The sequence below is a fragment of the Cibotium barometz genome, chromosome 1 (genome assembly GCF_041138505.1).
Source record: "Cibotium barometz isolate CiBa-2024 chromosome 1, ASM4113850v1, whole genome shotgun sequence".
Classification (NCBI taxonomy): domain Eukaryota; kingdom Viridiplantae; phylum Streptophyta; class Polypodiopsida; order Cyatheales; family Cibotiaceae; genus Cibotium; species Cibotium barometz.
This window is the reverse complement of record NC_141046.1, coordinates 67606930-67623890: the sequence shown is the minus strand read 5'-3', so window position 1 is coordinate 67623890 and position 16961 is coordinate 67606930. Positions and strand designations below refer to the sequence as shown.

At 39.2% G+C, this 16961-nt stretch overlaps 1 protein-coding gene across 1 annotated transcript; it reads left to right on the top strand.

Moving 5' to 3' along the window:
- Positions 1-11858: 11858 nt before the first annotated feature.
- LOC147642363 (pentatricopeptide repeat-containing protein At1g79490, mitochondrial-like) lies at positions 11859-14797 on the top strand. The gene has a single exon (XM_086805674.1). The coding sequence runs from the start codon at positions 11994-11996 to the stop codon at positions 14559-14561; it is 2568 nt and encodes an 855-aa protein (XP_086661800.1). The 5' UTR covers positions 11859-11993; the 3' UTR covers positions 14562-14797.
- The last annotated feature ends 2164 nt before the right edge of the window (positions 14798-16961 follow it).

Here is a 16961-nt window from a genome sequence, read left to right as displayed (position 1 = left end):
GTGATTGGTCGTCTAGGGATGTAGAGTAAGTGTCTATAATATCTTGGACACAAATGGTCAAGAGGATGAGGAGAATAGGGCTCTGCAATCTCAGCCTCTCTCTTGAGTAGAAAATAAGGTTGGGGTTAAGTGAGTGATAATAGCTAATGATATGACATTAATGCAATGTGATGCTAGAGGAGGTGAATGATGCTAAGATATAGGGAGCAAGAGACTGGCTCTGATACCGTGTTAAAGCTTGTAGACCTAAGCTCCTATGGATATGGTGATGCTAAGAAAGACTTAATCCTATACTAATTAACAATGTGATTAGTGCTAATCTAAGCTAGGGAGGATGATACCTAAACACAAACATGATGAATATCCTAAACTAGTTAAGGTTTAGACTCAAGCACAATTAGGTTACAAGATTAAGACTTGTACTTAGAAAGAGGCTTGAGAGCTTGCTTTTTCCATTGATTGAAAATGACCCCTTGGATAACTTCGACTAATGACCCCTTGGGATAAGTTTGACTAGGTGACTTGGCACTCTAACATGACTCATTTCAACATGGCACTCTAACATGACTCATTTCAACAGTGTAGACCTTTCCATGTCCACCCACATGTGCCCTTAAAATTATGCACGTGCACCCATTCCCCCATTCCCATTAGCACATTATGCATATACATGCACACGTGCCCACACACACACACATTTGCACTTATGCATATACATGCACACATGCCCACACACACACACATTTGCACTTGCACTTCACACATTCACGTGCACACACCCTTGCATACATGCACACAATTGTGCACCCCCATATGAACCCACCATGCATATGTGCCCATGCACATTCATTCACACATGCATACACCACACACCTTTACACTTTGCATCCACAAGTATACTATACGTGCACATGCACATACAATTGCACCCCACGTATGCACCCACATTTACACATTTGCACATGCACACCCACCTACCCACATATGTACCACATGCACACCTATGCACATTCACATGTATGTACACACGTTTTCACATCATGCATGTATGTGCACATTCACTTGCATTCATGCATGTGCACCTCACACATTTTCATGTACACACACTTTCACACCCTCGTATGCATAAACCTTTACACTCGTACCCCACATGTGCACCCACATTTACACATTTACATATGCACAACCACCTACCCACACGCGCACCCCATGCACCTTTGCACATTTTCACCACATGCTTGCATATTTGCATGTATGTTACCCATTCACACATTTGTACACACATACCCCTTTTTCCCTTTTAGAACCTCTCCCAAACAAATTTTTGGTGATCATTCTTGTCTAGGGGTAGTGTATAAAAAGCTTTTCCATTTAGGGTTATTGTAGAGCAAGCTTCACATGTACCTTTCTTATTGTTGTATTGGTATTCATGGATTCAAACTAGAGAAAGGTTTTCATGGGAGGAATTCCATGGGAGACCATGTAAGAATACAAAATAGCAAAAGTAGGATCAACACAATAATATAAAGCATTAAATTACATGAAAAAATAGAGACAATTGAAGAAAGTTCAAGGATTCAAGTACTTCAATAATTAGCTGTGTGTTCCTAAAGATAAAGATTTCAAGGAAAGGATTCTAAAGGAAACTCATGATAGCCCCATAGCAGAATAACTTAGCTATGTGAAGACTTTCATGGCTATAAAGAAGAGTTTCTTTTAGCTTGGACTTAAAAAGGATGTATTACAGCATGTATATCAGTTCTTAGTTTGCCAAAAGATTATAGCATGTTCGTCCCCGTTAGTGCTTAGTTTGCCAAAAGATCAAGGCCAAAAGGATAAAAATGCTATGAAAGTTGTATCCTTTACATTTTGCAGATGAAATGGGCATGTATAAGCATGGATTTCATTCCATCTTAGTCATGGTAGATCGCTTAAGAAAGGTTGCTCACTTATATTGCTCTTGATATTGCTAAAGTTGTTCTGAAGGAAATATTCCGGCTTCATAGAGTGCCTAGAAGAAAATATTCAAACTTCAGGAGTGCTTAGAGGATTCACATCTCACTTTTGGAGTGTATTCTTTGAATTTGTGGGTACCTCTCTAGGTCTTAGTACTACCTATCATCCGAAGACTCAAAGAGAGGGTAAACCACGTAACCAAAGATATTCTTCAAGCATTCTATGGGTGAGAACCCAAAAGGTGAATGAACTGTACATTAGCATTTTTTTCCAAGACTAGCTTAACTTAGGTAATAATCTTTGTAATTTTTATTTTTTTTAAATTTAAGCACAAAATCATGGCATTAGAGTGTTGTTAAGCATCACTATCATGTCAAAAAACCCTAAAAAACATCAAGAAAAACCCTTTAAAAAAACTAAAATCTTTAAAAAGTAGTTATTTTTGCTCACTCAAATTTTGGGATTGTCAACCAGGATCCAGACCTTCCAACTTTTTGATCGTCAATCCAGAATCCAGATTATTGACTAGAGTTAAAAGTGGATAATGAGGGACTATCAATGGTAATGGTCTTCCTTTTCACACACTTGAGCTATAAAAAAGGGGGCTATCAAGGTACCAATCAAATATTCTCTTATAATTGGGTAACCTAAAAAGTACATAGAAACTAGTGCTAACCACCATCTTTAATGCACTTTTGGATCACCAATCCCAAATGCGGGTTGCCGACCCCAAAATCATCAGATGGCGATCACACCAACAATCCAGCGCATTAGTCTGGATTGCTGATCTAACTTTCAGATCATCCCATGTTTCAAATCGTTAGATATTTGGATCAATCACTCCTCTATTTAGATTGTCATCTTTCTAATTTGGTGATTTCAAATCATAATCGTAGACTATTTGTGATGCCAATCCTAAATTCAGATTGTTTGTGATCTAGATTATTACCAATATTTAGATTGCTAACCTAATTCTTGGATCGGTCACCAAACTTTAGATCATTCAGGATTCGGATCGTTCCACTTTTTGGATGACCAAGTTTTTCAAAGTGTTCAATTTCGGGCTACCATAGTTCAAGATCGTTTAATATTTAGATCATATATGATCTAGATCGTTAAATCCAAGATCTAAATCAGCAAGTCAAAAAACTCAGATTTGGATTGCCGATTCGACTAGATTTTTAGAAAGAAAAAAAAAATAAGAAAAGATAAAAATTTAAGTTTTGGGTAGGTAGGAGTCTTTCCATCCAATACACACCTAGAGCATAGAACTTCAAGGCCTAGTGAATTAAGGACTTCTCTTGAGAAAATCACCTCAAGAACATGAAGCTTGGCAGTGAGAGAAGAACTTTCATTCTATTTCACAAAGGAAATGACCCGTAGACTTGAAGCCAAAGTCACACTTCCCTTTACATTAGGATCATGTAGCTTCCACTGGTATGAGAACCATTCGGAGAGATCTTTTAGAAAAAACCAAATCAATAACCCCAATTGAGCCACTAGTACCAATCCAATTAGGATAGGGAAAACCACAAGAATTGAGAGCCACTGATATAGAGCCTTAAGTGCACCAGTAGCTTAAGGAGTACCAGTATATGGATACCCAATGATGCATTCAAAATTCATGCAACCAAGAGAAGCATTTTTTGGGGTACCATTCTATGGTTATGTGAGACCATTCTATACTCAGGTACCTTCAAAAGTTAAACCTAGACACGTATTGCAATCACTCTTGAGCCAATAGAAGAACCTAAACACATGGCCACAATGGCTCCCAAGCCAATAGTAAAACCAACTGAAAGAGGGCCCAAAACACATATGACCCAGGAGATAAGAAGAACTACAAATATCATTCCAATGATAGAAAACCCATAAATGAGACTAAGAGAGGAAGTGGAGTATGGCCATACCAAGATAAGAACCTCTCTCAACCAAGCTGATTTCAAAGTTTGATGGAATGGGATATCCCTACAACCATGTGGTTACTTTTAAGTAAGTCTATAATAGCAGAAAGGGTGATCAACCCTCAAACAAAGATAAATGCTTTTGTCTTAAATTTAGAAAGCATGACTTTGCTCAGGTTTTGAATGCTAGAAGATTCACAAAGAGAAATTATGGAGGACTTGGAGAGCTAGAGTTTACAATAGGATTCTCCAAGACAGGTGCCAAGCATAGCTCTGTAACTCAAATATATCAGTTCAAGTATCTTGAACATGAAACTGCGAGAGATTGTATCAATTATCTCAAAAACTTGAATAGTAGATGTCCTACTAAGGAAAAACCAAGCCAAACTAGGCTGATTTTGTTGTTCTTGATAGCAAGAAACTACATGATGTGTTGTATGCCAAGAGGCATTGAATGCGAGATAGGACATCCTCATTTAGCTCCTAAACATGAAATGGTGTGGTGTGCTATTTGTTGAAGCACCCACATAGCTTATGAATGTCTAGCTTTAAGAGCTAGAGCAAATCAGTGGTGGTGTGGGTATTGTAGGAGATATGAGAATCACGAATCAACCAATTGCTATGAATGTCTAGCTTTAAGAGCTAGAGCAAATCAGTGGTGTGGGTATTGTAGGAGATATGAGAATCACGAATCAACCAATTGCTAACACACCTAGAGAGAATGATGAGAATGGAAGGAGCGCTAGCTTTGTCAACACCGCCTCAAACATTAACCTTGCCACCAATGCCACCTCCTAGTGGTGTGGATATGTAGCTTATGCCAACAGGAACCCAATCATCATTAGGAATCCTTATAGGGACATAAAGATTCCTTCTCTAGTGTTACCTCCTCAACCATCCTCGCTGGGAACAACTCCTACAAGGCTAGTTGAGGACTGAGCCAACCATTGATGAACCTCCTAACCTAGCAAACTTCTATGTTTTTGACTTAAACTAATCTTAAATTATGTAGGAAACAATGTGTTTTAGAGCAAAGATTTGGGTTCTTAAATGACGTTGTGATGCTAATATGATGACATAGAAACTCTGCAATTACTTGTATAAACCCTCAATTTTAAGAAAAACTAATTTAATTGAGCCTTAATTCCTCAATCTTAATTAGTTATTTACTATTATGAAAATTAGAGAGTGATATAAATGAAGCTCAAATACTTGATCATAGGCTCTCAAACTTGACATGCACTTTCCTCATAACCTTAATCAGCTGGCTATAGAACAAGAACTATAAAACCACAAGCAATTGTCCTTAGTCTCAAAAATTACCGTTGCCAGCAAGAATGGTTGTTTTGATGTGTCTTGCCTTGTTGTTTCAGAGCTAATTAATTACTATGGCTAATTAACCTATGCACACTATCTAGAGAGCTTAGGGATGATACTTGGCTCTGAGAATAACATAAATTTTAATTTGGGAGCTCTCAAGGAGGATCAAAGTGAATCAATGCCATTGATTATACATAATCACATACTTTTAACAATAAGGATTAAGGAGCTTAATAAAATAGAATAATAACAATACAAGTGTTCTAAATCAAAACCACATGATTTTCTTTAGAACTCCAAACTCTCCTCTCTACAACAAATGTGGTTGCTTGCTAGTGGTGCTTTTGGGATTTCCACCAAGGCCAGTGTGTGTAATCACTTTACAACAATGAAAAAGACACACCCAAGAGATGTAATCCCTTTTTCATTGTTGTAATCCCTTTGTAACAATGAAAAAGACACACCCAAGAGATGATTTAAATATGTAAATATTGATAATCCCCAAGTTTAATGTACTAATCCTAAATTATCTACTTATGTAGAAAACACCCTTTTTTGGAGAAAAGGTTTGAGCTCTTAAATGATGACTGTGGGATGTTATTATGATGATATATAATGGAATAAAAAGTCCCCAATTAAATTTATAAACCCTCAATTGTAAGGAAAACTAATTTAATATTGAGTCTTAATTACTCAATCTTAATTGGCTATTTACTGTTATGAAAACCAAAGAGGAATTTGATAAATGAAGCTCAAATACTTGATCATAGACTCCCAAAATTGACATGCTCTTAATTAAATGGATATAGCTTCAATTTACAAAACAAAAAGATCAATCAATAACAAGTAATTTTACCTTCTGTCTTAGAAATCGCGTTGCTACCAACTTGAAGGGAGGGGTTAAGCTTGATTTTGGTTGTTTTGATGTACAAGTTTTGCCTTGTTATTAAGATTACCTTCAGAGGTTGATATTGTTGCGCAATAGCTCCATTTACAGTATAATATCTCCAAAACACTATTTTGAGTTTATTTTTAAATAGGGGTAAAAGAGAGGGAGTTTTTTTTAAATCTAAGAGCTTAAGAGCTAATTACTATGGCTAATTAACCTATGCACACTAGGGATGGTGGTTGGCTTTGATACCAACATATATTTTAAGTTACGAGCTCTCAAGGAGAACCAAAGTGAATCAATGCCATTGGTTAGACATAATACACACTTGAGAACAAGGATTAAGGAGTCTAATAAGATAGCATAGTAACAATACAACTGAGCTAGAGCAAAACCACAAGATTTACATTATTTTTAGGGGGGACTTTTAAATAGGACAAGTTACAATATCATTAGAACCTTCATTAGTACCTAATACTTCACTTAATCAAGCTCTTAACTTGTTCCTACCAATGCTCCACCTTTTCCATGATTTGTAGTGGGCTAAATGAGCTTTCTTCTTCTTATTCTCTCACTGATGTAGACACCTTCCTTCATGGGATTTACCATGCTAGTGAATGCCTCTTTATGGTTGTACATTGCTAGTGATCTAGGCACCTTCTTCATGATATAGACCATGCTAGTGAATGCCTCTTTTTATGGTTTTACATTGCTTCTTAATCTTCTATAGGTTGACCTTTGATTCCTAATCTTCTATTGCTTTAGGTGAATACCATTGAACCTTGCTTCATTATTTTTCTTGAGGTACACCCTCAACCTTAGTACCCATCATCACTTTATTTTTAACACTAAATACCTTAAACCCCGATTTCACAAGTACCCTATGAAATGATAAAAATATCTTTAAATGAAGCCTAGGCAAAGCTAGACAAAACTATGTGCGACCTTTTTACAATTTGTGCATGTAACAAGTATATTTTTAATGCATAAGTGGCTCTCATATGCATCTACAAAATTACCTTGAATAGACCCCAAATTTCAGCCTAGAGACCCCCCAATATGACACGATCTCATATGCATGTAACAAGTATATTTTTAATGCATAAATGTATGTCATATGGATCTACAAAATTCCCATGAAATGGACCCCAAATTTCAGCCTAGAGCCTCCCCAATATGACACTTAATCCCATTCAAAAAGACTCAAAAGTTTTAACTCCAAGATTTGCATCTTATCTACCCATATATGAGCTCATGCATGCAAAATATTGGTTTTATAATTCAATTATCCCTTTTTCTTATCATGGTGTTGGGTTCCCAAAATGATGAGAATTTCAATCTTACCAAGTCTTGAGGATTTTAGGCCCAATGTCATTTTAAGAGAATTTCATGCCCAATATGTATGCCATTTTTGTGGAAGACTCCATCTCTAATTGAGTTCAAATTGATGAATACCATAAGGTCCTCACATTGGCCCTTTGAACTCGCATGTATAAGAAACACAACCAGAGTTCATAGTTTTAAATTTCTCAAAAAAGTAGGAGGGTTGAGAGAGTGTCACATGCTTTGAAATAGTCCCATAAAGTAAACTTCCCCCTATAAGATTAAGAAGATATATTTCTTCCTCTCAAATCTCGTGTGTGTGTGTGTGTGTGAGAGAGAGAGAGAGAGAGAGAGAGAGAGAGAGAGAGAGAGAGTTGGTCCCCTTTATTATGTCCATGTGTGGCTCATGGATTTCTTGGACATTATGCGCTTCTTTTCTTGTTGGCCAATCTATGGCACGTGCTCCATGTTTTGCACCGGTAGCTACTCCCTTAGTATTGGTGCCTTGTTGGCTTAGACTTCTAGGCCAATTGGTGACCTATATGAGAATTGATCCCCACATAATTTTGTAGTAGTACATTACTCTCAAGCTTCTCCCCCTCCAAGGTTTTAAAAAAATTCAACTAGATTACTCAAATTTAAATTGACTTTGCAACCATTGCTTAGCAAGACATGAGTTTATTATTCAACCACTCGGCATCCATGGGATTAAGATTAATGAATGATTAATCAACTTAAGCTTATTCATCCACTAGGCATTGTTTCTACAAGGTGTGTAAAACCTCTAATTTCACTTACAAGCTCAACTTTTAAGTGTCGCTTGTCTCCATGGGTTCCACCATAGAAGATGCACATTTCTATCTTATGAGTGGATCTAATCCATAAAGATCATTATTTAGTATGGTTGTATATGGAATACAAAGGGGAGTCATTGAGACTTCACACAATGATAGTATTAGTTGATATACGATATTGAGAAAGTGAAGGTGTCAAGAATTTTGCTTAAAATTAGTGAGGTCCTATAGGGCAAAAATGTTGAGATTGGTAGTGCCTTGTGCACTAGAATAGGTAGGGAGTGATTATGCCTAGCATTGAGCCACATCATTAAAGCTACTATCCCATAAAGCAAAGTAAGACCATGTTGTACTCACCTCATATGAAAGGGGGTCTTTCCAAGTAATGGATCAATCAATCGCATCTCAAGTTTCTCTATGGGTACAAGTCTCAATCTTGTAACCTGAGTAACTTGAGTGCATTTTCAATTAGCATACACACACACACACACACACACACACACACACACACACACACACACTCATGTGATGAGTTATCTTCATTTCTATCCAACTTATCTCACCTTCATCATCATCACCTCCATGTCTATGGAGAGCTCAAGATCGATGTTTTGTAACATGGTATCAAAGCCAGGTTCATAGCTCCACATAACTTTCTAAGCTCCCATCACATAAATCTTAACTCATTAACTCTATTTAATCACAATCTTATCCTAAACATTATCCTCATTTTCTTTTAGTGGCTAAGGTTATAGAGGTTGGTGTGCCTTTTTCCCTCTACCATTTCTCTCAAGCTTTTAGGAGGATCGTCCCCTTCTATTAGTGCTACTTCCCATCGGGAGGATTCTGCCAATTTTGCTAAGTGCAAGTTGTTGCAGGAACTCATTCTCCTTACACACTACAAATTTGTTGGGAACTCATTCTCCTTCCCATCGGGAGGATTCTGCCAATTTTGCTAAGTGCAAGTGCTAATTGTTGCAGGAACTCATTCTCCTTCCCATCGGGAGGATTCTGCCAATTTTGCTTAGTGCAAGTGCTAATTGTTGCAGGAACTCATTCTCCTTACACACTACAAATTTGGAAAATCCCTCCTATCTAAAGCAAGTTCATGCCCTAATTAACAACTTTGCTAAAGGGTTTCTCATTTGGTGCAGCAAAGCAGTTGGGGCAAGCACGTTAACAATCAGACTTTTGCAACAGTTTGCATCATTTTCAAAGGTGTCTGACGTGAGATTTTGGCTTGGGTCTCTTCATCTCATTAAGGGCTATGGCCCCATCAAAGTGATGAGTGGGTAGAAAAGGATGAGCAAGTACTTTCACTCATTGGGTTAGACCTAGGGCCTCATCTTATCCATCACATAGACTCCAATGAATAGCCTAAATATGCATGGGAAGAGTTGAGTCAAGTGTTTGGGGCTAAAGCCAAGAATCAAGAAATCCATCTCAAAAAAGAAATCTAAGGGATAGAAATGAGCTTGAGTAAGTCACTAGCATAATTTGTTAGCAAGATGAAAAGCATAATGACACAACTAGATGGCATAAATGCTAAGTTAGGAGATAAAGATGCATTAGCTATTCTCTTAAAAAGCATGCCCAAAGAGTACAATGTATTGGTGACTACACTAAAGAATTTGCCAAAACCAACCTTCAAAGGATGTGTCTCCCCTCTTCTCAAAGAAGAAAAGGAGCCAAAGCAAGGAAACACAATAGTGGAACAAGCACTCTTTAACAAAACCACCAAGAAATGCTTCCACTGTGGAAGGATGGGACACTACCAAAGCGAATACAGGCTCAAGCACAAGCCAAAGTGCAACTATAGCCAAGAAGATGGGACACAAAGAAGAGGAGTGTAGATTCAAGAACCAAGAAGCCAATTACATGGAGTCTTCATTAAGCAAAGAGGAGATCTCCAACGAAACTCTTCTAAGAGCTACATCAACAAAGAGGAGTGTAGATTCAAGAACCAAGAAGCCAATTACATGGAGTCTTCATTAAGCAAAGAGGAGATCTCCAACGAAACTCTTCTAAGAGCTACATCAACAAAACCTCACTATACCCAAGCCATTCTTTTAAAAAAAGTCACCAAATGAGTAGACCTTAATTCTATTGTTTCCACCTCACCTCACCACCCCAAGTAGCACTAAGGGGAGGGGTGTAGAAAATCACACCTTACCACCTTAAGTAGCTATGTTGGCACTAAGGGAGGGTGATGAATGTTGTAACACCTCACATCCAACCACCTTGGAGTAGGCTATCCATCAAGTCACCAAGGGGTGGTGTTGAGATTTGTGGTGCCTTGTTAAGTAGAAGAGGTAGGGAGAGAGTATGCCTAGCATTAAGCCACATCATCAAAGCTATTATTCCATAAAGCAAAGCCAATGTTATACTCACCTCATATAAAAGGGAGGTCTTTCCAAGTACTAATTCAATTAATCACATCTCAAGTTTCTCTATGAGTACAAGTCTCAATCTTGTAGCCTAATTAACTTGAGTGCATTTTCAATTTCAATTAGTGTGCGCAGGCACGCACATACACACACACACACACACACACACACACACACACACACACACACACACACACAGAGTTATGATGAGTTCTCTTTGTTTCTATCCACCTTAGCTCACCTTCTTCATCTATGGAGAGCTTTAGATCCATGTCTTTTAACAAAAGATTTGTTAGTCATATTGAGGAACATAATTTTACCCACCCTTGGGGGATTCACTTAACATTTATATTTGATGATATTTTGTATATATCATTAGAATAAGAAAATAAATGAAGCTTTCCCTTATATTTTTTAACAAAAAATATTATTGAGGTTGCATGCTTGGAAGTGGTGTTGTCCAAGTGTTTGAAACAAAATTGTTATTTGGCTCATCTCAAATTATGACTCCAGTTTGCAATCCTTGACATAGCTTCACATCAAATTTGTGGTTTTTGTTTCATTGTAGAGGGAGCATTTTTTACTCTTCCTAACATTTTTTTCGCACACGTCCTTGTAGTATTATAAACTTTTAAAAATGCTATTAATTGATCATATTTTGAAATATCTCAGATGTTTCTGTTTCTTGGAAATAGTTCGTGTTGTATCTATAATTGTGTCAACTATGCCGTTAACCTATAGACACCATAATCATCAAGCAATTAAAGACCCAAAATAGCAAAAAGTGATGGATAGGCGAAGAGCTCACACTTGAAATAGGAAAGAGTGGAGTTGGCCAAGGTTTGGCCAACTTGTAAGGTGGGCAAGTGGATAGATAGTATTTTAGAATGAAAGAAAAGTAATAGACAAGCTTACTTTTTGTTTTTCAAGCCAAGCTTGATTTTTTATGGCCACCTTTACCTTTCAAAATAGACGGTTTGGTAACATATAGCAAGTTTTTTTTGTATTCCGAGGGATATATTTTTTTATTTTTTTAGTGTGAGAATTGACAAATCACATGCTATTAGGCATGTAGGAGGAGGGGACGGGTATTAAACCCAGACTGTCACGGTGTATGGCAAGTCCCTTACCGCTGGACTATCTCCCCCACCTCTACTTTAGTGTAATTTTTGACCCCCCACCTCTACTTTAGTGTAATTTTTGACATGCATTTTAAAATTTTACAAGTATTTTAAGACCAAAATGCTCAATAACCTAATGACCCCCTCAAAAAGGAACTATGTTTAGTCCAAGTTTCGTGATCATTAATCTTTTCTTTCTCTTGTTTGGCGGAAATGGCATTCGAACACTACTGAGGACACACATTGAGAGATGACATATAACACCGCTGAGGAGCTTCCAGAGAGAGAAAGAAATAGATATGGCCCGTGGGAGATGGCGAAGCTGGGTTTCAAGAACGTATGTGGCATCTTCATCGTTAAATGGCCGGAAAATGAGACACACTGATCCGCGCACCTTAGGACAGGTATGTTCGTTTCGTCCCCTTCCGTTTGGGCGACCAAGAAACCCTAATCCCATAAATCCTAATGTCAAAAACCCTAATTCGAACTGTGCGAACTGGGGGGTTTCGTGGCATCATCGCACCTTTTCTTCTCCTCCTCCGGATTGCAGTGTGCCGGAGTGGATTGAAGAGGTTGTACAGTTAAGTGAGAAGGGTGAAGTCCTGGATTCGTACAAAGGATACCGTGAAGCCATGCCTGGACTTGATGGCTTTGTGTATGTGGGAGAAAAGAAGAAGGCACTCACAGATGAAGAGATAGTGGATAACATCTGCACCATCATCAGGAGATGGGGATGGGGGACACATGCAGAACAGGAGCTTGGGCACATGACATTCACACCTACTTCCTATCACATCATTGAGGTCATGAAACAGTTTAAAGACTTGAATATCTTGATGGGTTTCTTCAAATGGGCCAGAGAGCAGAAATGGTATGTCCCAAGCAGCTCGGTGTTCACATTGCTCATAGATCGTGTTGGGCTTGCCAGGGACTTTGACGGGGTCAGATGGCTGCAAGCCACAATGCAGGAGGAACATTGTCTGCCCACTTCCGTGACCCTTAATGTCCTGATCAAATGCTATCTCCGGGCCTCGAAGCTGGATGAAGCATTGGCATGCTTCATGGAAAGCGCCAAATTGAAATGCCAGCCTGATACGTTTACCTTCAACACTTTGATCGGATCATGTATCAATGGCGGCCTTCATCAGAAGGCGATCGAGGTCTTCAACACAATGGAAGAATTCGGCTCCACTCCCGAACGGCATATATATGAGATCATGGTACCCATTTTTGCAAAAGTGGGCAATCTAGAGAAGGCGAGCAAGCTGTTCGATGACATGAGATCCAAAGGCCATCAATCAAGTCCATCACTCTATGCATGCCTCATTGATAACCTTGGAAGGGCTGGAAGGCTTGATTCTGCTATGAAGCTTTTTACTGACATCAAAGACTTTGGCAAAACCCCATCTGCAGGGATGCATGTGTCTCTTATTGAGTCGTTTGCCAAGGCTGGTAAGCTTGAAATGGCCATGAAAATATTGGGGCATATGCAGAAAGCTGACCATGTTCCTACATCATCTCTGTTCACATGCATCATTGAAGCTCACCTGAAAGCAAGGCAACTCGACAAAGCAATGCAATTGCTTGGCAACATGATGAAATTAGGGCACCTACCCAGTCGAGGTCTTTATTCTTCCTTCATTGATGCTCATTTAAAGGCCAGAGAGCTTGACACGGCTATAAAACTATTTATCAGTATGCAGGATGCGGGGGTTTTGCCAACTCCTCCTGTTTGCACCTCCTTAGTGCAGGCATGTGCAGCAACAGGAGACCTTCAAACCACAATGAATCTCTTTCAGAGCATGCATAGGCTGGGATTCAGACATGGGGAAGGAACCTATGCACTCTTATTACCTCTTCTCATGAAGCATCCGCAACTAGAGCACTTTATGAAGTTTCTGCAAGAGATGAAAGACAATCGTTACCCTGTGGATGGGATTGCAAGCAATGCGCTGATGGGGGTATTGCAGGAGGGCCATACGGAGTCGGCATGCAAGTGTTACAAGCTACTGATGTCTTTGAATGTAGAAATAAATTCTAGAGTCAGCCGTCATGTGATGGAGGCATCTTTGAAGGATGGGCTTTATGATGTGGGTAAGCTAGCAGTGGATCGCTTGATGAAGTCGGGGTTTTCTGCAGACTTGAGGATGTATACCCTTGTTCTTAGCTGTTTCTCGAGATGTGAAGCCATGGATAAAGAAAGTGTGATAATGTCCATGTTGAGTGCTACAGGCCATGAAGCCCATAAGTTTTTGTGTGGCTTGCTTAGTAATCCTGAGCAAAGGAAGGATTCAGCTCTGAGCTTTGTCAGATCATATTTTCAAAACCTGGAAAATCAGGTTGATGAAAAGCTGGCCCGCTGGTTTACATGTGTGCTTCTGAACTATCTTGTTTTGATGGGCCAAATTAAGCGTGCCCGGTGTGTTTGGAAGGTCGCATATGAGAAGAAGCTCTTTCCAAACAGGATTTTGTTTGACCAGGAACTTGTCTGGTCTTTGGATGTTCGTGCCCTCTCTATAGGGGCCGCATTGACTGCAGTACTACACACATTGCATCGTTTTCGAAAACGCATGATTCACTATCACACAATGCCCAGGAGAATCAAAATTGTCACTGGAGGAACTTTGAATGATCCTATTGAAGATTTACTGAGACCATTGGATTCACCGTTTGAAAATCATGGAGGGGCCCTCAGATGCCGTGGAACTTATGTAGCACAGTGGTTTAACAAGCCGATTGTGGAGAAATTCCTTGAAAATGAGATTCCTTCCAGGGATGAAGTAGTTCTGCAAAAAATCAACATGCTTTTCCCAAGGCCCAAACCTGAGCCTTACATGCTGATCTTGAATGCTGCAACAGTTGGTTAAAATTGTTGCTGGATATTCTTGTCAACATTTCCTGTATCTAGGTCAGGCCAGGCATATATTTTTCCTTGGTTTAAGGTGAGAAGATGATGGGGTTTTATGCCTCGCTTTAAATGGAAATGCATAGAAACAATTTTCGAGTGTAGTCTTGTGCGATGCTACAAGAAAGGCAAGTCTCTGTGGATGTTACAAAGCATTCATGATATATATTGTCATATTTGCCATGGCAGTCTTATTTTGTTTTCTTTGGTTTGTGTTGGCTTGTTTTTTGTTTATTTTGGTGGTTTTAGATTTTCTTTTAAGGAAAATTAGCAGGTCACCTATGTTGGAATGATCATCTCCCGCCCCATTTGATCCCTTTTATGCCACCTTTCAGTCAGCATATTTATCTGATATTTTTGGGTATTTTTCTCACCTTTTATTAGGTGTTTTTCCTAGTCATGGACTTTGACCTCTGTCGTGGGTTTTTATGCTGGCCGACCAGCTCTTTAATGATGTATATAAGAACAGGTTTTTTGCCATATAATTCATTCATCATTGTTGTTCAAGTGTTAGATCATTGTTGGCTCCTCCAAGTCTCTCCTCTGCTTCCGCTTGCCGCCTTCAACTATTCTCATATGGTATTAGAGCCTCGTCGAATGGATTCTTGCCCTTGGCTTCTCACGGTACCATGTGTCATTCTATTATCCCACATAGTGGGTTGGGGTCAACTTAACCGGGTAAAATGCCCATTGGTCTCCCCTCATCCCCCACATTTATTGGTGGTCTCATGGGATGTTGGGGGAGGGCAGCGGGAGAGTGGGTTGTTGGCCTTCCGCATGCTGTGCCTTTGTTTTGCTTGGTGCTCTGTGCTCCGCATTCTTTCAACCTAGAACTTTCAATGTGAAGCACATTGGTTAGTGTGTTCCCAGAACTTTCAATGTGAAGGACATTGGTTAGTGTGTTCCCAGCCCAAGTGCTATCGTGAAAGGTGAAATTCTGTATAGTTGTGCCATATGCTTATGAGGGGCGGTCTGTAGCGTGCCCTGACATTTTCTTGTATGACTCTTGGTTCGACGATGCCCTGACATTCTCCTGTATAGGCTGCACCATACATGCTACCTTGCAATCCGCCTGTCATATTTTAGGTAGCACTTAATATCCTTGAAAGTACACATTTCATTGGCATTTGGGTTTTGAATAATCTGATAAAGAGCATTATGTATGTAGCCCTTTCCATCAACAAACAGAGGAGAGGGCCTTCAAGATCTGTGTTGTATGCTAGGTAATTATTTAGTTGATTTGAGTGTAGACGGGAAGTTCCTAAGCAGCTGAGCAAACTAGTTGTGTTTGTTGTGAACATGCTAAAGTGCACGCTACATTGCAGGAGCTTTTTTTTGCTCAAGGTATTGGTGAGTGGGAAGGTGCCTCAGAAATCTAATAGCATGAAGCGCACCGAAGAGACTTAGTCCCAAGGTTGAGAAGCTGTTCCAAGCTTGAGCCATGCACAATGCACCGGCTGAAGGTGGTATACCGGTGCTGTCAGATAATGGAAGCAAGCGATTCGACGAGGAAATGAGGAATTCATAACGTGCAGATGAGGCAGCCAATCAATCTTCCTATATCCTATATTGAAGAATGAACCAGGTGAATTAGCGAACACTGGCAGGAATTGCTATGACGAAGATGGAATGTTGCAAGTCCGATGAAGTGTGGCATTATAAAAATAATATTAGTACTCAACCCGCATGTTGCACCTGTATGTAAATGACATTAAGAAACGAAACGCATGAATGGAAATCAGAATACAAAGGGTCAATCGGAATACAAAGGGTTAATTAAAGAAATTTTTCCGCTTATTTTTTTAGGAATCCAAGATTTCTTTTTTCTCTCTTCTCCTTGTGCCTTGGTTGTCCATGGTTAATATGTGTTAGATAAAGGGAACAATCATGCCATTGTAAGTATCCCTCATTGAACATCACAACACTTAGTTTGTGCCTTATCTTGTATTATGATCTCTATCCAAGTCAGGCAGATATCAGGGTCTTTTGTGTGTGCGCACGCAATCATGTGCGCATGTGTTATGCGAGAGGCAAACATTCCTAAAAACTTAAGAGTCTTGGGAAGGCCTTTTCCTAGAGGAAAATGGGGAGATGGCGCTAGTATTAGCCGGTGACCCATTTTCCTAGGGAAAGGCCAACCATCATGGTCTTGGGGAGTGGAACAAATTTCATAAATTCTCTTTGTTGTGGCAAATTTTTATTAGCTCTTTATTTTTTAACATTCCATGTGTGTCATGAACCGTGGTGGCTAATCCATATATAATTCTCTCCTTGTCGGGGTTTCCTTTGAGGAAAAAAGATTTTACATATATTTGGATAACATGCCATCTTCCTTCCATTGCCAATGCAAGAATGATGTAGA